Source organism: Amblyomma maculatum, chromosome 1 (assembly GCF_055883805.1).
Source record: "Amblyomma maculatum isolate TAMU_Amacu chromosome 1, ASM5588380v1, whole genome shotgun sequence".
NCBI classification, from domain to species: Eukaryota; Metazoa; Arthropoda; class Arachnida; order Ixodida; family Ixodidae; genus Amblyomma; species Amblyomma maculatum.
The window spans coordinates 196,471,452-196,497,098 of NC_139344.1; the positions used below are offsets into that span (position 1 = coordinate 196,471,452).

At 41.2% G+C, this 25,647-nt stretch overlaps 2 protein-coding genes across 2 annotated transcripts in view; one reads left to right on the forward strand and one right to left on the reverse strand.

Moving 5' to 3' along the window:
- Nucleotides 1–19,405, reverse strand: part of LOC146205334 (transmembrane protein 127-like) — a 32,696-nt gene extending 13,291 nt beyond the window's left edge. Inside the window, exons 1-3 of the mRNA XM_084589982.1 lie at nucleotides 19,167–19,405; nucleotides 8,269–8,631; nucleotides 324–494 (exon numbers count right to left, since the gene is read on the reverse strand). Of these exons, the coding sequence (XP_084446108.1) occupies nucleotides 324–494; nucleotides 8,269–8,554 (457 nt within the window). The 5' untranslated portion in view covers nucleotides 8,555–8,631; nucleotides 19,167–19,405. The remainder of the gene's footprint in view (nucleotides 1–323; nucleotides 495–8,268; nucleotides 8,632–19,166) is intronic.
- A 210-nt stretch (nucleotides 19,406–19,615) lies between these two features.
- Nucleotides 19,616–25,647, forward strand: part of Dhx15 (DEAH-box helicase 15) — a 62,429-nt gene continuing 56,397 nt past the window's right edge. Inside the window, exons 1-2 of the mRNA XM_084589983.1 lie at nucleotides 19,616–19,794; nucleotides 23,874–23,961. Of these exons, the coding sequence (XP_084446109.1) occupies nucleotides 19,742–19,794; nucleotides 23,874–23,961 (141 nt within the window). The 5' untranslated portion in view covers nucleotides 19,616–19,741. The remainder of the gene's footprint in view (nucleotides 19,795–23,873; nucleotides 23,962–25,647) is intronic.

Here is a 25,647-nt window from a genome sequence, read left to right on the forward strand (position 1 = left end):
GCTCACGGCAGAGGGAAAATATGATGATGACTTGCAACTTCGGGCACCATTCGTGGACGGCATCTAGAAGCTCCCGTGCGCATGCATTTTGAAGGCTATTCCCACGTGGGTCGTGGAAAGTTTGGCTGCGGCCCTTACACGGATCTTTTTTTTTTTTTTTTTTTCAATATTTGCTTCAGGAAATAGGGGGTGTGACCAACGCACAGGTACAACCCTTACACACGTTTATACGTATGCAAGTCAGAAATGAATACTGCTATATTTTGCGAGACATAAAAAGGATCAGTTTAGCAAATTAACAACAACAAATCCCGCAGGCATACCTGTTAAAATGCTGCAGAAGGCATTTCTTCGAATTACTCTTAACCACTTGTATGTCACGCCCAGTGCATCCATGAAGAACTGTAGCAAGCTACTGAGAATGGCCAGAAAGCACAGAACTATGAGCACCCTTTGGAGGCTCACAATGGTTGGTGTAACACAGTCTTTCATCACTGCAAAAAAATAAGAAAACCAATAATTCATAAATAAACAGGTTATAAAGAAAACCAGTAATCCTGTATTTCCAACAATGAAAATCGTAAAATTGCCTCAACCACTTCGAAAGAAAACGCTTAGTTATAAATTAAATAAACCCAAGTATGTTTTTCAAGGCACACCAGCTGCAGTATACATTTTATGTGAAAACTATTTGCCTTTTGCATATATGGTAATTCTTTTAAACACGATAAAAAAAAAAAAAATATATTTTAATAGTACATGCAAATGAAAGTACACTACCTCAATGTGCAAAACATGGCACGCCTAGTAGACAGCTGACAGCTTTTAACACAAAGCACAAACGCTCTGTGAAAGCTTAATTTTGATCTGAGGTGTGAATAAAAAGAAAAAAATCCTGTCTTCCATTCAGACAAAAGTTTAAGGTGCACATGCGCACATCAGATTTCTTTATGTGCAAAGACAACTGTTGGAGGAAAAGAATTTTCTTCAGACACTTTGGGTAATCAGGGCTCCATTTTGACAGAACAGTCTTATTGGCATGCTTGCCATTGTTCAACAGAATTATTCTCTTTTCTGGCTACAAGTCACACTTCATTATCATAGCACCCACACAAAAATTACAACTAAGCCAATGAAGCAGCACGCAACAGCTGATATCGAAAAACTAGTAGAATGACAGGAAAGGAAGAATGAACAAAAATAAATGTCCTTCCTTGCCTGCACCATGAAGTATGACGCGGTTGAATGCTTTTTATTTATGCAAATTGGGTGCCAAACAGAATGGTTTTAGCACCAGCAGGTTACAAGCAATCACAGCTTCAGTATGACGCAGTGTTAATGAGCTTCACGCCAGGCTATAAAATGAAGCTTTAACGAGACTTGGAATGTCGCTGCGGCCTACTGTGACGACCATGTGGTTGTTTTAGCAATGGGAATGATGCTGTCAATTTGCCCAGAAACAATTTACAACGAAAGACAACCACAACTTACAACCCTCCCCTACATGCTATAATTGGCTGTCTCAATTGACCCTAAAAAATTGTGCTATTGGCAGGGTGAAGTGAGATTTTGAAGCCCTGAAGAAACCAGAGTTGAAAGCGCCATTTCGTTAGCCTTATACTTAACTTCCATTTTTGAAAAAATTCTGTTGAGTGCACTGATTAGTGCAGTTCTTTTTGAATACTGCTCTGCACATTAAGGTCAAAAACCTCAAATTGGAGGCCAAAAAGTTGTGTTGCTATGTATTGGTAGCTGTCACCAAAGCCAAGCACCATGTCCACACGCATGTTTGTAGTCCCCAAATAGAATGCCTAGTCCACATGTCCATTTGTTCAAAAGTCTATATTTATTTATTTAATCAAAACAGGCCCCCAATTATGAGTATTGAGTACGGAGGGCAACAAACGTATACTTATTGGTACAGAATAGAAAGAAACATGAATATTAGACACCAACGAAACAGAGGCACCACAGCCTTATGCATATACCACAACCTTAATGTGCACCCTAATGGTTGTGTCACATTCTTTTTCAGTTTCCATTCTTTAGATATTCGGATTACTTTTCCGGTGCATTTCAAAAAGCTGTTCTTTTTTCGGCAAATATTTTCTATGAGTCAGTGACTGGTCTTTTCATAATGGGTCAACAGCTGTAGAGTGGGCAGAGGTGTGACCTGTACTTAGCCATCTTGAAAAACTCATGAGAAGGCTTATCTTAATCTGCCCGGGAATCTAGAGCTCAACTCTAATTACACAGCTCATGTCTCTTCAGCCTCTTCTTCATCCACTAATGCTACGTATGACACAACGACAAAGTTGCTACAATGTAATGTGGTATCCTGTGCACTCAGATGCCACACTGAAGTTTGAGCAATAGATTTACCAGTAATCAAAATAAAAAGATCCGTACATTACCCGTGTCTTTTAAAGAAAATGCTATCACCGTTTAAAAAAAGCAACCGAAGATAAATGATTGAACCATCACATAAAGATGTAAATGAAATTTTTCTTTAAAAACTTGACTGTCCTTTTACCATCGAGTTATGCTCGGCTGACCGAGGGTGAGGCATGTGCAGTTTCTGTTTATGGCAGCAATAAAACTGTCACCGAGCCATTGTAGTAGCCAGAACATAACACTTTTTGATAACATTTATGCATTGTTTTGATAGGTGTCTTTACATGCGGCAAAGAAACCTACTTAACCAAGTAAACTGCCCTAAATGGTTGATGGGTGAGAATGAACCAACGTTAACGTAGCAGACAACCTCTGGCAAGGAGGTGAAGCCATCCATTCCACACAGACGTGCAAGGTAGTAGTGCAATTCTTCAAAATAACAGCACGACTGTCTCATCATGCCACTGGCTTCCTCATGTTGTTAATTTTTGTCCTTTAACTAGTTGTAACTTCTACTGAATAGCCAGCTATAGTTCTGATGTGCTTGTCAAGGATACAGACCTTTATCAGTTAGAAATGAGTTTCAAAAATTGAGTTCAGTGTACTTTCACCTTTTTAGTGTGAAAGTACTAATTCGGAGGGTCAGAGCCCAGCAAAACTGCCTTAAAGCTTCTGCCAACGCTCTTATTAGCTAAGCTGTTTTGTGAGGTCACAATTATGTGGCCTTGCGCGAGTAATTCAAACTAAGTCTGGTACAGCAGCTTCATTGCACAAGTCTCCCTGACAGGTGCCAAGTTCGCCAGCCAAGATATGGAGAATGACTGACCAATGACTGATAATGATCTCGAAGTACTTTCACACTCCATACATACTTTGCTAAGACAGGCTTATTTCAACACTCTTTCTTTCCGCAGACCATCAGTGATTATTAGAACAGCTTGCCAGCCTCCTGCCTAGTCTCTTAACCTGATAAATGACCATGCTTTGGAATTATTTCATGCCTTGTTATTATCATTTCTTGCTGCCTGTGCTGTTTTGTTCGCATTTTCGTATTACTGCTCACTTATAATAATTTGTTTTTAATCCACTCCTGCTTGGGCCTCACAGCCTGCAGTATGTAATAAATAAATAAATAAATATACAGTGGATTTGAACTCGGGTACTCTGGTTCAGTAGCTGAAAGTCTTAACCACTGAGCCACTGCACCGGGTGCTTCTGCTCGTAACCAGGTTTAAGTGAGGCTCTGTCATATGACGTGCGGCTTTCAGATGGCACCAAATGTACAGCTGAAACTGCAGTACACCAGGCTCATAGCCACAGAACGTTTGTGCAATCCCTCTTTCATACAATATTAGAATTCTAGCCAGAATGATCCGCATTTTGTTTTTCTGTATCTAATGGAGATGTTTAACTCCTAGCTATAAATAATGTCAGCTGCGAATAAAAATGCAGTGAACAACTGTTTTTCATCACACTTCTGATTACACAATATTAAATTACTTGCAAAAGAGTAAGTAGAGACCAATAGCAAATGAACGGGAACAGTATAAACCCCTTATGCTCCAAGAAAAAAAAAAAGTTCACCAAAAAACACAAAAAAAAAGGTCAATTTTTAGTGCTCAGATTACTGTAATAAAGAACCCACGATTGGCCTTATCCTGCACAGTGACCTTTCTAAAAGCTGATTTTTGAAATTACAGTTTTCCTAAGATGACATATTTAATTACTCATTAAGACAGCTATAACTTCCTTTTCTACTTGTGCTAAGGTCATAAAATTTAGAATATATTCTAATAAACGACAGTTCAGCCATCTCTAAAAATTTTGCCAAATGTGATGCAACAGTTCAAAAGTTGACCCTTTAGCCTAGTATTTCCACTTAATTTGTTTGTAACCTAGGATACAAGCTATCGGTCCTTGCACAGAGCAGTACCATTAGTGTGAACTCTGCTCGTTTACAGCTTCTTGTGCAAGTCATCATTCGAGGCCAAGCATGCAAATGTTGCTAAATTTGATACCTTAATGATCATAATTTTCAAGGAAAATTGGTTATGCTGACGCTCACCTGTGACTGCACACGGGGTGTTGCATAAACAATGAATGCACAATCAACATACTACCATGCCTTCAAAGCAGAAAATGCAGATTAGATGCACTCAGCACATCGAATTTTACTTCGGTTGCGGTTTGAAGCTCAGTTTTCAAGGTCAAGCAAGCTTCAAATTAAGCCAAAATTGGCGAGTGAAGACGTTAATGGTAGCGCACTGTAAAATTTTTGAGACGCTTAACACATCTTATGAAGGTAGTGTGATAGTTTTGAGTTATAGATCCACCGCACATGGATGAAGTTAATGAAGATTGCATACTACCATGAGGTTTTCCCGAATTTGAACCCCAGATCAGGACAAATTTTTCAGCTATGAAGTTTATGTGGAAGCTGTACAAGTTTTCTTAGTAGTCATGGGGCTGCACATGGGCAGGTGATAATGCACAGTTACTCCTTTATTATAAACTAGTAGGATCAGCTTAAACAAACTACAGTTAAAACTCGATTTAACGAAGTTGAGGGGAGCCGTGAATTATTTCGTTAAATCGAGAACTTCGTTAAATTGAATGAGGCATTTTTTGGGCACATAATTCAGTACATTCGATTACAGTAAACCCTCGTTAAAACGCACCCGCTTAAACAGTACTTTCGTTTTAAAAGTAATAAAGTCAAGTCCCCGACTAAGCACCCATTGAACATAATGCATTTTGCATCCGCATAAACCGTACCAGCTTATCGCGGTCGTATCGGTTAGCACGTACCATTTTCACTTTTCGTCGCACTCGCGCATGACGGATTCACGCCGGTAGCACCGACCCAAAGGACGGTTCGGCTAGCGGCGCAACAATCTTCCCTAAATACCGCCGACGGGACGGCAAGCCACACCGCTAATGACAAATTGGCGCCGAAGTTGGTAATCATACAACTAGCGCAATATTTGGGGGTCCGTATGGTCATCGTCATGACCCCCCGCGCTACTTTCGAGCGGGTAGCGCCAACACCACGACCGGCGCCGCTAGCGCGTATGAAAAGAAACAACAAAAATTCTTACTCGACAAGAAAGGCCCGAGGGGACTACAAATTTATTTTCCGCCAAAGAAGTCGGTGATCTTTGCCTGCGTGTGCTTTGTGAGCAACGGCCGCACCGATTTCTGGGGTGCTGTCTACAAAATAGACCAAAAATTAACACTTTTTCACCTTTATTTCTCGAAAAAAGGTTCGTTAAATCGGGACAGATCATGGAATCGGTTTCGTTATTTCGGGTTAGTCAAAGCATTGAACCCTATGGGCGTATGAGGGGGAATTAGGATACCTTCGTTAAATCGAGATTTTCGTTAAATCGGGTTTCGTTAAATCGAGTTTTGACTGTAGCTGATGCCACAAACCACTTGCCATGTCGCTCATGATGTGTAAGTATGCTAGCATTAGAATTTGCATTTGCCGATTTCACCTATGTTTGTCCAGTCCTTGGCCTCTGGCAGGTGGTAGCCAGCTAGGCTAAAATAAGCCAAAATATAACACTTTATGGCTGCAAATGGGTTTTGAACCCAAAGTGGCCTGAACAGTCAGCATTGTTGGACACTGCATTAGGTCACTGCATCAACACCACAGCTGAACACCCCATGTATTTACTTGCCAGTCTCCCGTGCTGTGGTGTGCTAGAGTGAGAGTGAATTTGCCAATAACTCAATAGAGCAGAGTTACACAACAAATGAGAAAGAATACAACACCAGAAAGCCCCTCCGTGTTACACACAGCCCGCAGTTTTCTGGCTAATAACTCAAACTAAAACAAATGCTCTACCACAGCTTGATTACACTCCTGAACTCTCAAAATTCTAGGGCATTGTTAATATCCCTCCTTGCTCCGAAACAGTTTTATACGCCGACGACACAAATATTTTCTTTACTGACATGAGTTTACAAGCTATAAAGAGTAAAGCAAATATCTGGTTAGAAAATCTCTCATTAGGGTTGCGGGCCAATAGGTTAGAATTAAACATCACGAAAACGAAGTATGTAATATTCAGCTGTGGACTGACCATATTAATCAAGTAAGAAAAAAGATTTTGCAATCTGTGGGCCTTATAAACAAATTTAGGCTTCTATTACCAATATCGCTAAAAAAACAACTTTATTTCAGTCTAACTCAATTGCATCTTCACTATTATCTGCTTGTATGAGGCGATACAACACAGACTAATTTAAATTTTTTGTTTCTGCTATAGAAAAAGGGCCATTACAGCAACTGCTAACCTAGCTTACTTAGAAAGCACGGACCAGTGGTGGAACAGCTTGGGGCTATTAACCATTTTTCAGTTAAAAACTCTTCGGCTAGCGCTTGAAACGTATAATACAACTCATTCTGAACCTCAGTTTTTTTGTAACGCCAGAACTACCTCAAAATCCATATCACTTTCGGCATATGGAAATAAGAGCACCAAAAGCAAGAATGAATTACGGGTTTACAACGATCAGATATCAAATGACTGCTCTTTTAAATGAAAACAGAAATATCCATGACCTCTTGTACCAATGTAAAAGTAAAAAAATCTACAAGAGAAAAGTGATTGCACTGCTGACTGCATGACGTTTTGGTACATCCTGTGCATTCATATCAGTGAACATGATTTTCTCTTTCTTTCCCTTCATAACTTCCTGCATTTCATCATTGCTTCTTTTCAAGAAATCTTAATTTACTGTAACATGCACTGTACAGCTTTTCACTCTTGTATGTTCATCGTAGATTGCTGTACCAGCAGTCATGGCGTGTGATGGTTTTATGTTGCTGTTTTTTTTTTGTTCTTGTTTATTCAGAACACCTTAGGTTCAGGTATTGTTATTATTGAAATGAATTTTGTTTCATGTGCTTGTGGAAACTGATGCCATGATGACTGCTACACACATTGTATTTGCTTGTTTTGTATACATGTGCCAAATGCAATTTGCTTCCCCCAGGGAGGAAGGCCCACGTCAGGTGTCGTGCCTTTTGGCCTTCTTCCTGAAGTGTAAATAGAAATGCACTTTAAAAAATAAATAAATAAATAAATAAATAAATAAATAAAAATGTAAATCCCTAACTGTGTGTTGTAAACAATGGCTGTCAGATGCTTTTTCATATAGTATTAACTCCACTGTTGTGGGCACATGCGTTTTGGAATGTCTTTAAAAGGAAACCACTGCTACACAATAATCTCCATTTTTTTTTTCTTGGTGCAAACAAGGCAGTCTCATGATTTATCATTATGCATTAGTTTTACTGTGTGTCTGTTTGTAAAAGTTGTCATGTAAAAAAAAGTCATTGCCAAAGAGATCATGTATGTATCGCTCCTGTGCTGTTGCTTCAAGACAGTCGTGGACATCTCAAGATGCCCCATGTAGTCTTTCTACTTGAACTCCTACATATATTGTAAGGAAATAAACAACTGAACTAAAATTGAACTAAAGTGAGCATGGCAATGACCCTAAAACTTTTAGGGCAATCTACCACAGGGAGATTTCTAACAAAAGAGTAATTACTCATTTGCGCCCACTCATTGTTAGCATTTTCACTTCAAGTAGATCAATTTGCCCTTGCCTTACCGCACGCCAGTTAGCTCAATTCGTAGAGCTAATGCTCCACTGAGCCAGCAGCCTTGGGTTAAAACCCAAGGCTAGGATTAATTTTTCTTTGACTATGAGGTCTGCGTGGAAGTTGTACAGATTGCCTTTGTAGCTTAAGTGGATTCTAATAAATAATTACTTCTTTATTTGCACACAGTCACCACTTTAAAGGATTCCCCTAAACACTGGACCATCCTCCACGTTTATGTGTAACACGACACTCACCTTCATTCCAGCCGTAATAGATGTATGAAGGCAACCTTGATGGTCCGTTGACAAAAAGCCTTGGAAAAGCTTCAAAATAGCCCACATAGAAAAAGTTCTGTACCCCAAGGTACTTATGACCACAGCCACCACCCTGCAAGTAGAACCAGCGTGGGTGCACCAAGGCTGTAGAGAGTGTGGCGATGACAACAATGCTCAGAACAGCTGCCAACAGATTGCGCTCGCGCTCCTTGAGGCGCCAGTGATGGGGGCGATGATGTCTTGCTGCTGATCGTTCCAAAGGCATGGTGTCAAAAGCCTGCACTGTCAATTATTGTATGCTTATCAAGCCATCAGCCTTTTGCAGAACGCCACTAGCTGCTCCTGCATCAAAAACAAACAAGAAACAGTAAATTTTTGAGTATCAACAGTATTTTGCATTTGTTAGCGGCGGTACGTAGGGTTTTTCTGTAAGCTGCACATAGGTTATGCGCAGGGTTCATACTTTTCGGTTTGAACCAATAAAAACCTATAAAGGTATGATGAATTAAGTTTTGAAAACTTCGTTTTAACGAAAAAAGGTCAGTATTTTCGGCATGCAAAGCATAGGTAGCAAGACGTTAACACAGAGTTACACTCAGTCAAAGATAAAAACGGTAGCCAGGGGCATGATACAACTATTGTATGGTTAGAAAAGCAGCATGCAACTTGAAGTATTGCTTCGCTAGCTTACAAGCTTCTGAAGACCAGAAAGCACCACCTCCTATTTACGTGCTGTTCGTTCACTACCATCGCCAGCTTAGAGCAGTTCCCTGGCTAGTAAGTAAATTTATCAACTTACTGTAGGATACTGATGTGAAACCGTGCACGGGCAACATAGAAAGCATCAAATTTCGGCTATTGCAACAATTGAGAGGGAGTTCCATCACTGCCATCAACACACAGACTATGTGATCGACACCCTCTAGTTCTTGCAAGCAAACTTCCACTTACATTTTCTGTGTGTCAGCTGTCTCATTAAATGTGCGTTACTTTTTAAATAACAATAGCAATGCCTTATAGAAGCACGGCTCTAAGTATTACCATTTGCCTATTGATTACTGATGCATAAAGTGACCATGCTCACAAAATCAATGAAGAAATGCATGCAGAGTTTTAAAGAAGCGAAACAAAAAAACCGAAAAAGGAAAGTATGTCCGGCATGCATGCTACAACTGGCTGACTATTCAGTTCTTGTTACAGAGTGGGCTGTGTTGCCTGCCTAGGGCACGTGTGCGATAAGCGCATGGCCAAACTTATCGAGGCGATTCTTGGCACCGCACAGATGGTGATGATATGCGGAAACAAGGGGGCACGGCACATGTTACAAAAACACCGGTTCAACATGCCAGCGGTGGGGGGGGGTTCCATTGAAGTGCCGATACCGCGGACAAGCTTTCGGATCGAGTGCGGTGTGAGTGTGTGCTGGGGCAGCTGTGCCTCTTTCTATGCCTTCTTGGTTGTCGCCCGCACAGTGGCTGCGTTTGTTTTGATGCACTCTCTGTAAGTGCTTCGCTTTCCTTTTTTTTTTTTTTCGTTGAAAATAAAACCAACATTTTCTTTTTCTCATAGACATGAACTATCTCTTGAGCTGGCCTGTGGTTCCCAAACCCACTCTACTCTTGAGGCGGGACCTTCATTTGGCGCCCAATGTGGGGCCCGAACCCATGACTGCGATTAAGAGTCTCATGCTCTACTGACTCAGCTAGCCGGGCAGTGGTGATGCTCATAAGGAGTGCCCGGGTGTCGCCTCATTGACCAACTTCGGCCTCTGCCTGAAGAAGTCAGAGTGCAGTGGTGTTCCTTGTGTGACATGTGTCATGCCAGCCACGGCACACAAGGTATTTCCCTGTCACCAGAAGACTGCTAAGGGGGGCGCTCACCCTGAAACACAGCAGGTGCAGGTCTTCCGTTTCCCCAGCCTTATCACCACGACCGAGCACAACGGTTTAGTCGTCGCCGGTGCACCTGCCAAACTCCCCCCCCCGCCGCCGCAGCACTAACACCGGAGGTCAGGTGCCTCATCGACATGGACGATGCCTAGTTCGAAAATTGCCTTTATTATTTCTGTGCTGTTATTACCTTGCTTGTTACTTTTTTCTTTTTGTTCTGTGTAGGTACACTGCAGGCGGTGACTCATCTTGAAAAGGGGGGAAGGGGGGGCTATGTAGCCCGCCTAGGGCATGTGTGCGATAAGCACATGGCCAAGCTTATCGAGACTACACTTGGCACCACACAGATGATGATTGCACGCGGAAACAAAGGGGTGCGGTATGGTATAAAAACACCGGTTCAACAGCATCGGCGGTGCCTTTTTCGGTTGGACTAGGATACCGCGGGCAAGCTTTCAGATTGAATGCGATGTGAATGTGTGCTTGGGCAAGTGTGCCCCTTTCTATGCCTTCTTGGTTGTCGCTGGCACAGTTGTGGCTGCATTTGTTTTGATGCACTTTGTAAGCGCTTCTCTCCCCCCTCTTTTTTTTTTTTTTTTTAAATTGGAAAATATTTATTCATATTCAGCAATGTACGACAATGAAAAGGCTGTCATTAGAGTTAACTGCTGTTAAGAACGCCAACAGTTCAACGAAAATTGAAAGCGCATCGATGCCAGCCTCTGAGCACGCGACTGCCCACCCCGCAAACAGCAGAGCCAATCCAACCCAATACGGCTACGCATGCGTTTGGCAGCACTAAGCAGCACAGCCGCTGCCAGCGTGGTTATTCCTGCTTCTTGTCGCGTAATACTCTCACGCAGCGCTTCCGCATACTTTATTGAGTACCCAATTCCTGTGATTATTGGTTCTTTTCTTGTGGCAGCTCAGCCGTGCGCTGCAGTCCAAGTATTATATTGCACCTCGCCTTGCGGTGCGGCCAGCGCGCGCTAGAGACACAGCACAAAAAACTGCTTGAATAACGTACTTGCTTTGTGCCAGTTTGAAATGAAAATGCACTGCAGAATATACTGTCCCATTTTCCCTGACATGGCAAAAGTTTTGATGATTTCCCTGACATTTCATTGATTTTTCCCAATGCATAAAATTTCCCTGACAATTCCCAGTTTTTCCGGTTGCTTGACACCCTGATGGTGCAACCGCCTCGAGCGTGTCACCGCACGACAGCCCCTGTGCCCGGGTAGGGCCCTCACCTCAAAGACAAAAGCTTCCCCAGCCCCACATCGGTCCTGTGGGTGTGTGTGTGGGTGGGTGGGAGGGCTACCGGAGGTGTCTGGATGAGTCTGAGCTTTGTGGGACTCCAGGGTAGGGTGTTTTCTGGTGCCAAGTCCCCTTCTCATCTGAAAAGGGTAACTAAATGCATCTTTTGGCAGCGATTTACACCTTAGATGTTTTGTTTCTCCGTTATTTTATTCTGCATAGGCAGTTTAAACGTGGGACACATTTTTTTGAAGCAGTATGCGTGTATGAAGAGGATGAGGTGATGTGTCTGGAAGCACAGCAAATTGCACACCTCTGACGATCAATGCGCAGTCACACTTCCTCTTAATAAAGGCCAGCATCTGGCTATTCTTGCGGAGTGTTTGCGCATAGCTGGTACGGCTAGTACAGAAAGTGCCGTAACGTGTGTCAGTTATACTAGTATAGTGATGGGGCACAATTTCGATACCTCAAGGTTTCGGTACCCAAACTTCCTATATATGCATGATCATATGTAAGCATTTTGAACTGTCATTGCCACAAACACAGGTCTCTGAAATGCAACCTGAACTTTGTCTCTGCTCAGTAGGACGCTCTGGGACGGTGCCATTGAGAAAACGGGATCATGCTGTACCGCGTACCTGACTGCATAGGCCTTTAGCATACTTATAGCGCAAGAATTCTAGGACTTTGTGACGACACCACAATACTCCCGGTGTCTTGAAGCTGAATGCAGGACTGCAAGAACAACAAAAATGGTACGATTTCAGCATAGTTAAATGATCGAGTACCACAGGTGAACACTTTTCCGCAAAGATGAAAGTTAATTGATGGAGACGAATGACGTGCAGTGAACAGTAGAAGAATGTGTTGCATTCTGCTACATGCGGGGTGATATGGGCTGTGGCGATAGCTACTTGACTTCGTACCCACTTCCCACGAAAAAATTCCTGGTTTCGAATCCGCTCTGTTCAGATGGTTTTCCCTCCCTGTGCCTGGCAGAGGCTTCATGCAAGATTCGTGGTTGGATTTGACCGTGTTAAATATAGTGCACTAAAAAAAATGTGGACACTGTGCAGCTGCTGTGCTCCTTATTCAAGACACGAAACTTCGATCACAAACCAACCAAGTCTGAAAAGCATGCAAATGGAAGAAGCAGTTGCTAATTAACATTTGGCTCAGGTGAAATGAAATATTCCAAGTTGGTGTACAGCCGATTTCAGCTGAACTAAGGCTGTAATAAGTTTTATTCACATACTTGTACCCCTGAAGATATTTTCACCTTGGAGGAGATGGATAATAATCCTTTGGGACAATGTATATATTCATCCATTAGTAAAATAGATATGCTCTTTCAAGCAAGGCTTTTGCCGGCATATTAAAAGAACCTTTGTAAACTACTTCTTTTTTCGCAATTTCACGGCATGTACCGAACAGCTTTTCATCTTAATATTGGCGCTCCCCGGTAACTTTTCTGTGCACCTTAGCGAAAAATAAATGTAATTTCTGAACACTAATGATAAGATGAAATACTGGAAGAAAGGGAGACAAGAGTGATAATCGTGCCACGGATGCGTGAAGTGATGTGCTGGTTCTTCGTTCTGTTGTTTTGGACCTAGCGCCTATATAATCTGGTTCAGGGCAATAAAATACAGTTGTTAGTCAGCGCTTGTGTTTGTGTTCTTCTCGTCTCACCCTTGTTACTGTAAGATGGGTTCAATAGCATGCTTCAGGTAAATCTGGTTCTGCAACAGACAGTCTTCGTCGCATGCCGCTGTTTTCTGAAATCGGCATATATTTGTTATCGAATGGGGACGAACTGCGGCAGGTACAACAGACATATGTGTGAGGGCAAAGCAAAAATTATGAACTATTTTTTTTTTCTTCTAGAAAGCTTTTAATTTAATAACATAGCGATCGCCTATAGCAATTGGTTTATAACATGTAGGATGGGCCTCTTCATTTGCCTTCACAACAAGAACAAAATTCTTGCCCCCTGTTCTCGACTGACATTTGGGAGGAAATTTAGATCAATATGTGGCATACAAGCTGTATTCATAGCATACATCCCTTGGTAACTGATAGGTCCTGCATTCTGACCGAGGTAACGTTTGCTATGAGACAGCCGCAATCAAGTAACTTATACAGCTGTCAGTGTTCATGGAGAAATATGATATGTTTATGGCTGCGGAATCCACATAGCAACGATTTATGCTTAAAATCGGCTGTCTTTGCTAACTGAGAATGCAGCAGCATCCTCGCCACAGTTGGATTGCAGCTGTTTCTGCACAGAGGCCCTCGCAACGGAGTTATGTTTGCTTCGTTAGATCACATGACTATGGTCTCTAACATGACGCATGGTCCTCTTGTTCAATAAATACAGAGCGAAACCAGAACATAACCAAGATTTTTAGAACTAAACTTCCCCTTACATTTTGTAAATTAAATCAGGGGTGTGCAATACAGAAAATTTTGAAAATGAATCAAGTATGAATATGAAAAAAAAAAAAACAAAGAAATACCTTCGAACAAGGAACTGAATATACAATATCTGATCAATGAAAGAAATGAAAAATTAAAAAATAGCAAACATTGTTCGTCTTGTTGGTTTCAGAACTCACCGGGTATTTGTAAATAAAACTAGACTAGAATTGCACAGAAGTAGCTACTGAAAAATCCAGCATAAATTTCATACAGGATTCGGTATAGCGGTTTTTTGTACAGGAAGAACCTGCATGAAACTGGGTGGATCTGTCACACTGTTGCTGAATACAGTAAACTCTTATTAATCTGCCTTTTTCACAATGCCGCTATGCGAATGCACGCCTCTGCCCTGGTTGAAAACAAATCACCAGCCCCAGCTGCGCACGTGCAGTTCTTGGCCTCCGCGATCGGCGCAGCCGGAGCTGACCTCGGTGGCCATGTGCAGTTCATATTCGTGACAGGCATATGAGACAGATGGCGATAGCTGTCAAGAACACATATCACCATTTCGCAGGCGGTTGCATCTCACAGGGACGATTTCAACCAGTAGCAGATGAATTTTCAACCACTCCCAGAAGGTACATTTTTTGAAAAGGCCTTCAAAGAACCAGAAAAAATGTCTGAATTAACCGAAAGCGTAAATTATCAAATGGGCATGAAAAACCGTTTGCATCACAATAATTTTATCTTATAAGCCTCTGCCCAATTGCTGTTTGCATTTGAGATGAAATTACGTTTTTTCCTGGTTTTGTCAAGTGCTTCGGTTCGTGCACACTGTCGGGAAGGCTCTTTTCACAAAATAGCCCCGTCGTGTTTTGAGGATGTTTCACTGCACAGTCACCGCAGTCAAGCATTGTGGCAAAGCACACCCAGTGCGATGAAAACGGCAGTGAATTCAATATCTATAAATTTCAAATATTCATAACATTTCGAACATCCATTTTTTGGATATGAATCGAACTAAACAATTTTATTTATACCGGATTCATATTCCACATTTCGAATATATTCGCACACCCCTACATTTAGTACGACCGTTTGTGTGTTATTACACTTACATGAACTGGTTGTGCTAAAATCAAAAGGCCAAGATAAAAGCTGTTTCTTTTGACTACACAGAGACAACATATATTTTATTTACAGAAAAAAAGAAAATTAGTATGTAGAAAATACTATTAGTTGGAAAAAACAACGAAAGTTGCATTCCTATGTAACCATCTGAAGAAGTTGGCCCAGTATTAAGAAGAAAAAAACTAAAAAGTTAACCCCTACATATGAAGGATGCCATAATGGAAGGCTCAAGAATAATTCAAACCACATGGGGTTCTTTTAACATGCACCAAAATTATAAAGCAGACAGGCATTTCTTATTTCGTGCCTAGTGAAATGGGGCCACTGCAACAGATAGATAGACTAAACTTTAATGTCCAATGGATAAGGTGATCTACCTAACCCCTGACACGCAGGTCAGGGGACGGGTGCCGCCGCCTCAGATGCAGGCTGGGAGGTCGATTTAATCCTGTATCCTTGGCCTGAACAACCGAACATCAAAGCCACTAAAGCAGGCACTTTTGTTTGGCTCTTTGGACCCCTCTAGACAGTGAGAAGTGCACTTGGGAGAGAAGCTTCCATAATAACAAAATCCGGTTATTAATCAGAGGTTGGCAGCACCGTCTTCAACCAACTACTCACTTGGCAGTATTTTCAGTCAATTATGGTCTCAAATGAAAAAAATGAAATAACAATGCCCAAAGTGCTGCTTTCAAAGCAGTTGTATTGAAGGACTGGCCCTAATTTGAGTCACAAGCATATTACGAGCGCCAGATAAATTCAGAGCAAAAGAGAGTGACACACTGACAAAAAAATTAGATTTATGTGACAATGCAAAAAAGTAGGGTGCTTTGATGGCCAGCGCCGACGAAGGTATTGAGGTCAACTAGCAAAAAGTAAGAGATACTGCTCCAGTAATAATAAAAATATATATAGGACAACAAATATTTCTAGAAACAGATCTCATACAGTGTATAACAGTTCCAAAAAAGAAAGTTGTTTGCAACTTACGTTGCTGGTCCAGTTAGTTCTGTATGTTAAATTTAAAGACAAGGCATTACATGGACACACACACAAGGACAAGTGAGGTCTCCGTTCGTCGACCTCTTGTGTTTTTGTGTCTGTATGTAATGCCTTGTCTCTTTAAATTTAACAAGAAACTGTTTGTGTTGTGCCAGTTTTTATGGCACATAGGCCATCACTATCATGTGTTGAAAGCAAGAGAAAGAGTAATGATGGTTCATAGCAAAAAGGGACAAATGGTACTGACATATATGCATGGTAGAAAAAAAGAAAGAATGGTACCATACTAACAGATGCAGTCAATAAAGGGAAAGAAGTGGACAGGGTGCATGCTTCCCACTTTCTGCTTTTCATCCTGTGTCCATTTTGTTTTCTACGATGCACTTTCACCAACCAGCACAACTAAGTCAAACTATGATACTGAGGTGATATAGTGAGAAAGGATATGGAGTGAGTGTGACAACCTCATAATGATTTTTGTAATAAACCCCACACTAAGCATTTTTCTTGTTACTGAGGTAGCTTTTGCTGGCTTCTGTTCAGAATATATGTTTCATGCCATAGTTGTATGACTGTCTTAATGCATAGCACCATATATTGGGGGGTTTAAAAGGAAGCCTTTTTCTCTCAAAGGGTTTTTCTAGCTTAATTTCAACAGTTGCCCTAGTTCATCAGACAGTCATATAACTGCAAGTGAAGCACTAGATTAAATGGACCATCTATGGTTTTTTTAAATGTACTGCTACTACACAGCACACAGCACACAGGAATTTTGGCATTCTACCTGTATACCCACCGCAGTAGATCAGCAGCCAGGTAGGGCGCTCGACTACTGAGCCGCAGTTTCAGAGTTCAAACTAACCTGCAGCCATGTTTTGATGCAGGTGAAATACAAAAGGCACCTGTGTGCTGCGTGACACATTAATACCTCCAAGCAATCAAAATTATTCCGGAGCCCTCCACTGCAGCACCTCTTTCCTTTTTCACCTTCACCACTTCCCTCATGGTGCGGCATCTACCGGGAAGTGAAACATTTGCAGAATCTTTTGTTTTCTCAAAATCAACCAGCCAGAATTCAATGCTGTGATCTCGTGCTCTGTAGCTGAATGCCACAATCAATGAACCAAGGTGACAGGTGATGCTGGTTGCACGCACAGAAAGCAACGTGACCCCCCTCATACTCCAACATGGTCCATTACACTACTCTTATTGTTGCTCACAGCTTTTTTGCTCCATGTGGCATTTTTATACCTATTCTATATGCGTGCAATCTTGCCTAGCACTGGTGTAAAAATGCACCAAGAAGACACGCATCTGAAACAGCACAGCACAATATATAGCCCTGTGTCCCAAAGATGCTATGCCTGTCAGTGGCAATATATTTGTTTGAGTAAATGGTGCTTTTCTAGTGCAATAAATGGTACAATACTATGATCAAACCATCATTCAAAAAATAAAACAACACTTATTACCCAACTAACCAATCAAGTACCTCATTAACACAATTCCTCTTAATAAAGTGATGATTATTTAGGGTTTAATGAGCCTCAAAAGTGCTTGATGTAAACTCACCCCCCCCCCCCCCCCCTTTTTTTATACTAAATTTGTGACTGCTGTGCACTTATTAAAATGTGCTTTCTTTTACATTCTAAAGCTACATATGAGCTATGAGAGCTGCCACAATGGAGACTATGCACAATTTCTACCACCCATTTTTTTTTTTTTTTAAACAAGCAATGGTATTTTTAATAGAATGGAATTGCGCAACACACGGGCACTGCTGCATTTCACTTCCTTCAAAATTCAGCAGGTGTTGGGATTCCAACCCATGACCTTGCACTCAGCTTGCTAATGTTTGCACTGAAAATATGAATTTAGAAATAAAAAAAAGAGGTGCAGGGCTCATTGAAACAGCTTTTCTCAAGTTGTGCCAATGCACCTTAAATTTTTTTCTATTCCTGAGCACTGAACTGTATTGCTGAACGACTGAAATGCCAGCAATAGGAGAGTATTCTTAAAAACCTGGTTGACATCTTCAACATGAACTTGGACTGCTTTATGGTCGGATGACTGAAGGGAAAACGCGGGAATGACACCATAATAAATATATATATATATATATATATATATATATATATATATATATATATATATATATATATATATATATATATATATCGATTTTGACCACACGCTTAAATTTCTTTTTAAACTAAAGCGCTGTCAAAAGTAATGCACGAGCACACGTCAAAATAACACGTCCCAACTGCAGGAATGGTACAAAAGGGTAGATTTTGCTCGGCAGCATCACGACGTATCTGCAGTTTATCCAAGGCCAGGCATCGCCTATCTTTTATGCTATTCAAAGACGATTGGCGGATTACAAGTAGTTATATTTTCTGAACGCCGCAAATAGTGACTAAGAACGAAAAAGGCCCGCTGTCCTGAAAAGCCGATAAGACCTAGCCACACGTCACTTCACAGAGGCACGGATCCCTTCGTTCATGCACAGAATCTAGAAAAACAAAACAAAATGGTGTGAAATTGCAGATTCATTACGTGAGAACTACACTACTACACACACCACATCAACACACAAACGTCCGCTGTGCAGCGCTCGAAATCTAGAGACGGTACGAAGAAATAAAGGAACGGAAAATGCAGTAACTGGAATCCGCGTAGTTTCCTGCGGGAGAGGGTTTAAAAAAATTGCCCAGAGTTACGCGGGAAAAAAAAAAAAAAAAAAAAAAAAAAACCCCGAGGTGTCACTCCTGAGCATACATTTCACGCGCAAGCCTGCCTGGTACTGAGTGGGCGACCTGACGAGTTCCGTTTGTTGTGACACAATGTAGTGATATCTAGACTTCGCGGCATTCCCCCATCACGAAAATTATAATATCGGACTCGCATCATGCTTAGTCTGGGATCATTATTACAGGTAATATAATGTAGCGGATGAAATGGTTTTAATACAAATGAAGGCTTTACGAAATAAAGCTGGTTACATGCGCCTCAGAGCCCAGATCGGTCTGTGCGCGTCTCCCTCTTTTTCTGCCTTCAACTTCAACTCTCATAACAATATTGCACACTACATATAAATTTCGTTCCAGTGCTAGGTTCGAAGCGCCGATGCATACAAAGAATGTAGCAAACACAGGTTTTGGAGCTTACTTTAGTTGACTGCAGCATCACACAGCAAATTCAGTTGTCGCACGCAGCCTGCTCATTTTATCTTAAATAAAAGCAGAAATGACCATAAGCCAGTGACGACCATTAGCGTAGCGGTTCACCGCTGAACACCATTAAACTACAGCAGTCGCAACTGCAGTTCAGCTAAACCGTAGACCATAACTCCACCATTGCCTCCTCTAGGGTGGCTAGGCTAGCCAGACGACTACTTTTCAAAGGCTACTGTCAGCTACTGCTGCCTTTTAGGCAGGTATCTATTTTTCTTTTTAAACCCATATAACCGATGAATAATACGCCATAAATTTATCATCACGCTAATTAAAAAATGCAGTTTGTTTTTGTTTTAACGCAGATTTAAATATTAATAGGTTTGTTTTATTTGAGTCTGCTACTCAAAACAAGTCTGTTAGCGGGTATTTATCGTCACTGACACCAGTCCACGCCGCCATTTGGTCCATGGATGCCGCCAGCACTTTTTTGTGTTGAGGCTGTAGCGCCATATTATCACGCTGTTCGGAAGTGCTGGAGCTGGTCGTCAGCACGTGCTAGAGCACAGAATGTCTAAAAGACACAGAATTGATGTCGGGGATTCCCCGGTGACTAAGAAAAGGTTGGTGGCACCCTTAATGTTTTTGTCAAGCTAATTCTGTGACATGTTGGCAAGCCTCCATTCGTTATTATTAAGCCTATTTACTATTGCGCTCATCGGTAACGCCGATATCCCCTCTCTCTGATTACTCAAAAGCTACTGACTTCTGATCGCCGATGCCGCGCAGTTGGTTAGGTGATGTAATGGCGCCGCCAGTTAATCCCACTTGTCTGGTTTGATCTTGACAAAATATGCGCATGCTACGCTCGTCATGCTGAATAGCATGTCGTTTCCTGTTAGTCTTTCGTAGCAAATACGTTTACCCTCTTGTTCATTGGATGAGGGCACATCAGACTACTACTAATTCTCAATTTTGCTTTGATCACTGTAGAGGCGGAAGCAGTGAGCGTTTTACAGCTTGATTTGCTGCTGCAGGTGCGTTGGTCATGCCGGTCGTTAAGCGCCCCATGACGTTGTTAATCAGCGCATGCTTCGTTTTGCTTTGTGAAGTGTAGTCTTGGTGTTTACCTGACGTTTTTCGATTACTGTTGTTGACGTCGAAGCAGGGATGGTGCCTGGGGCTTAAGCAACACACGACCAATGCAATCGGCACTACTGAAAGATTTGAGAAAATATTGGCGTTTTCTTGTTTGCTGCTAATTGTTTTCGTGTGAAGGTCTGATCCAATCCATGACTTTGTTTCTGCGTTACTTACTGGCATAGTTTTCAAAGTTGCCGCGTACAGAAACCTGCTGAAGCGTTATGAGAACGTAATTTGTATAGGCCAAACGTTAATGCAACGTTCCTACATTTTTTTTTTTTTTTTATGAAGTTACGAAACGTTACACATTAGATGTTTTTCTAATGGCAGTAAAACGTCCACTGGATAACTAAGCTAGCATTAATTATATTGAAATACCAAACCCGCCGACTAGAAAATTCTGCTAGGAGCTAGCTACTACATGGAAGGCTGGGTGCAGCACAGCACGTCCTGCAGTTATGAGGTTTATATACTATGAAGTGTCATGAGGTGGTGCATTGTCAACAACAGTTTACTAAAAGAATTTAGCACTCTTTATGTAAGCTGTGGCTGACATGAACTAAGAGGTCCATGTTCAATACTACTGTTCTGTTAGTTGAAGTGTATCATTACTGCACAAACTGTGAAGAAGCTCTGAACAGTGTTTGAAATAAATGCTGGAAGGAAACTTTTTTTAGCCTGAAACATAATTTCAACATTGTGGTATTGTTCTTCTAGTGTATGTGTTTCATAAACATTATTGAAACAAATTTGCAATGTAAAGATTTTTATTCTAACTTCCATTATAGTTTTTGACTGTTTGAACATTGAGCATTAAGTGTCGGTAGTTCAAAACTTGTCACATTTGTGTTTGTTTTTGCAGTGAACTTTTTTTCTATCAAAAATGTTGCATTATAACATTACAAGTGCATTATGAAATGCTTAACTTATGCAATATTTTATTGATATTGGTGTTCATACTACTAATATTAGTATTTAGTGTAATCTAGCATTTCATACCAATATTTGATTGCAAAAACATGTTATCAAATTTTTGTGCTAGGTTAATATCAAAAAGAGCAAAGTTCAGCATTCATACAAATTATATTAACGTCAGTTAGCATTACAGTATTGTAACATTTTTTTGTTATTGATAGTTTGATGACACACAATCCTTGTGATTAACGTTTCCCTTTTTTATAACATGCAGAGGCAGCCCGCAGTTCTTTCGATTGTGTGCAAGTTATTGCAATATTTTGGCGCTCAAGGGGGATTTTTCCAGTTTTTTTTTTGTGTGCATTCGTATTGTTAACAATGTTTGCTGCATTACTGGGAAGAGTGATTTCATTGGACGGCTACAACCACATTTGCCTACAAGATCACTCCTTTCGTGTAGTTTTAGTTTGCGATACCAAATTTGCTTCATTATTGTACTTGAGCTAAATCTTGAGGTACAGCTTACTGGACTTAAAAAAAAAAAAAAATATTGTTCAACTGTGAACTGATTAGTGCTGCTTTGGCTTTGCTGGAAGATGGAGAGGAGAAAGCATGCAAGTGCAAGAGCATGCCCACAATTCCTACTGCTGAAGTAAGCATTGTCTGCTAAGCTGTTCTGACTGGTGAAAGCTACCTTTGCCTTATGCATTGAAGCCCCGAGAAGCTGTGGCCAGTTTTTGTTATTCACTGCATGCTGACATTTGAAAAAAGCACTATTTTCGATACAAAGCCTAGCCTGCGCAAGGAGCCGGTTGCAGTTGTTAGTTAAAGAAATGATTTGTAGAGTGTTTTTACTATCTGTGCATCAATTTAGTTAAAACAAATGCTCTTGAAATGGTACTCACACGCACAACCGGTGCACCTAGCACCATGTCTGGAACATTACACACTTGCACCAATTCAGAACCATAAAGATGCAGCAGATAAAATGTGAAACAAACACTCTTAGAACTCGGGCTTAAAACTTGATCCATGGGGGTTACTTTGCATGAAGCAGAACAGGCAAGCAGATGATGCTCACTAAAGCAGCATAAGTGGTTCTCATGCTGTTCCCTTTCCCTGGTTTTCGCTCCACTTCGCCGCATCAAAGCTACACCACGTAGTTGACGCTTGTGCAGCGTAATGAAAAATCTGGGAGGCTGTACAAGGAGATTCCTATATTCGCAGACAAGTTTTTGTGGCTATGGAGCCAAGGCTATGGGGGCGGAGCTTTTGTCATGGTGTTACTACACCATGTAGTTCTGGCATATCTGGCGTAATATTTCAGAGCACACAGCGTAATTTATCAAGGGGCTGATGCGTTTTGACTCTAATGAGTTTGGCTCTGTAGCTTTGGCTGCATAGCCACAAAAACGTGTTCAGGAGTATAAATAGACAAGTTGAAAGAAATTGCAGTCTACAAGGGCTCCCGATTTTTTTCACTTGAAAGCGTATTTGAGAACGTAGTGCTAGCACTTCCTCAAATAAGTGAGTTCATTCCCTTATTTGAGGAAAAGTGTGTACTACACTGCGCTAGAGTGTGAGCGGGGTGGATATGCTGTGTTTTGGCAAAGAGAAAGAACACTTATGTTCCTGAATTACATGTATGATTTATTCAAATTGGAAGGAACTGCTTGTTTCAACAGCCACCAGGCACTGGTTTCTGTTTCTGAATGGCTCTTGAATTAAGCATTTCCAGCTCTTTTATTTACTAAAATGGGCTGTGCATCTAAAAAATCTGATGTATACCGACATCAGGATATCATTCTTGGTGAATTAGTGACTAGCAGATTTTCCTTATTGCTTGACTGTAGCGTCTATCATGTGCTAAAGTCTTTTAAGTAAATAGTGGTGTGTTTCAGTTGTTAGTTTTATACCTTGATGCTCTGTCAATACAAGACATGTACAGTCGTGGGCAAAAGTTCACAGGATGTAAATTTATAGAAAAATTATTCCTGCAGGCTCAGACATGTCAGTTCATTTAAACTCCTGGAAGCATGATGGGGCATGTGAGCAGTATGGCAACAAAGCAATTTCTTTTTTTTTTTTTAGCCAACTCGCATACTATAAATTTGGTTGTTTTATGGGGTTTAACATTCCAGAGTGACTCTGGCTGTGTGGGAGATGCTGTAGTGGAGGGCACTGGAAATTTCGACCGCTTGGTATTCTTTTTGCATGTACACAGGTTCCTTGCTTTTAATCTCCATCGAAAAGCGGCTGCCACAGCTCCGATTTGATCCCGTGTCCTTGGGTTTAGTGTCCATGACTATTATATAATAGTATTGGACTAAAAATGCTTGTGAAGCTTTTGTCAGGAATGTTGCCAGTTGGCTTAGATCACTTTCATTCGAATTAGTGCTGTCCTCACTGCAAGGAAGAGCAATGCACATATATGTACTTGTAAAAATGTGAAAATAAGCCAACTTGAAGGTTGTATTGCAGACACTTTGTAATAGTGCATCTCTTTTAGTTGCATTTTATTCATTGCAGTTTATTCCCTGTAGTGTTGGTAAAGGATTTTCTTGTGTCAGGCATTACCAAAGCTCTGCAGAAAAAGGACTGAAGTGGCATTGCATTTATATATATATTCATGTCATTCATGCAGGGATAGGGACTTTGACAGAGATTATGATCGAGAAGACCGAAGCAGAGAGAAAATTGAGAACTGCCATAATTCACAGTCAGTTACTCCGGTAAGCAGTCCCTATCCACCTGTTTGTGCTGTGTGCATGTGTTTTATGTATTTATTTGCTGCTTTCATGGGAAAAGATATGAGCATCTTTTTCTCATGGAGCTTTTTCCTTGCTTGGTAATGTTCTTGAAGGTAGCATAGTCAAGCCCACTTATGATGGCAGCAATTATAAGGAATGCTCATTTAATACGAACAAAGGTGGAACTACCGTCAAAATATCTATTAGGGCTACAGCACTGCATCTCGGGTAAAATGAACAACTAAGGCTGCACCACTCTGTTATAATGAACAAGGAGGACCGGTGAACTCGTCCTTGAAGTTGTAAAACGTGCTGTCAGCAAGCGCAGAGATCAAAGATCGTCTCAACTTCGGTGGTATCCCCTTCCCCTTGCAAAAAAGTACAAAAGCCTTGCTTTTATGGGTGTGACGTGATAGCATTGATAGCTCCCGTCAGCAGTCAACTTCGCGGTTCCTCTTTTGCGTACATATGGTTTCTGCTCGCTTAATTACCAGTCGCTTTGCTTGTGCCTCTAATATCTCGCACATTATTATTATCATACAATCCTAAGGTACCACATTATCCAGCCACCGGTTGTAAGCAACCACCCCACATTACAAATGTAAAGCAAGCTGTATGAATGTGTCTGCATAGCCTAGGAGTAGTGTGCCGGACTCGGTATGCAAGAGCCCTGGAATTTTGGTTATTGTCTCACCTTCCCATCTTAAATGAGCATCCCGAGTTGCCAGCTGCTTCCAGCATTGTGACAGCATGTGGTACTGTTACATTGCACAACCAAATGACGAGTCAGTGTTCGGTCATGTCACCTGCTAAGCCCTTGATTTTTTACTAACAAAGCATGCCCCATAAGGCTAGGACAGTTAGTGCATTCGTGTATGCCATTAGGAGAAATTGCCTAGAATAGAATGAGAAATGTGGTAAGCATGAAAGAGGGCTGATATGGAAATCTAAATTACTACACGTGCTTAATGATTAACTAATGATAGCAGTTTGAATCCTGGTTACTAGGTAAGCCCTGATGACCTACCTGGTCAAGTGACTAATGTGTCGTCTGCACAATAGGATCGATGCCTGCTTGCAGCTTGCAGTCTGTTAGCGTACAGACTGCAATTTATGTCACTCTGGTGTTTAGTGGTCAGTGTGCATGAATTAACAAAAAATGCCATCAGATATTCTCTGTTGGTTTCTGGATAAAGTGCTAGGTCCCATCTGGATTTTAGGTATAAGCAGCTCTAATTCCGCACAAAGTTTGCTTCAAGGTCCTAGTAGCTGTGAGGTGGTGTGGTTTAATTGGGAGTCCTGCTAAAAAAGTTAATGCAAAGATGATATTGAGGTGACACACGCCGGCCCCAGTGTGCGCAGAGTTGACAGGGAGAGAAGGAGCATCATTTTCGATTGCCAATGTGGCCGGTGCTAACGGGGCTATTTGAAAAAGTTTTGCGTTGCGTAGAGGACTGATTGGAGGCCTATTGTTCATGCACATTTTCTTGTTTTAGTAAAGCCTTTCATGGGTCCATTAAATCTGATTTTATAGTTAGGGTTATTATTATGGGAGAGAAAATTTGGTGCCCATTGTATCCAGCTTTTGGTTGGTGGTTTGACAGGAATTACTGATGCTTGTTGCTTTACCATGGCTATAGAATCAAAATTTTATAATGTGCTTTATTT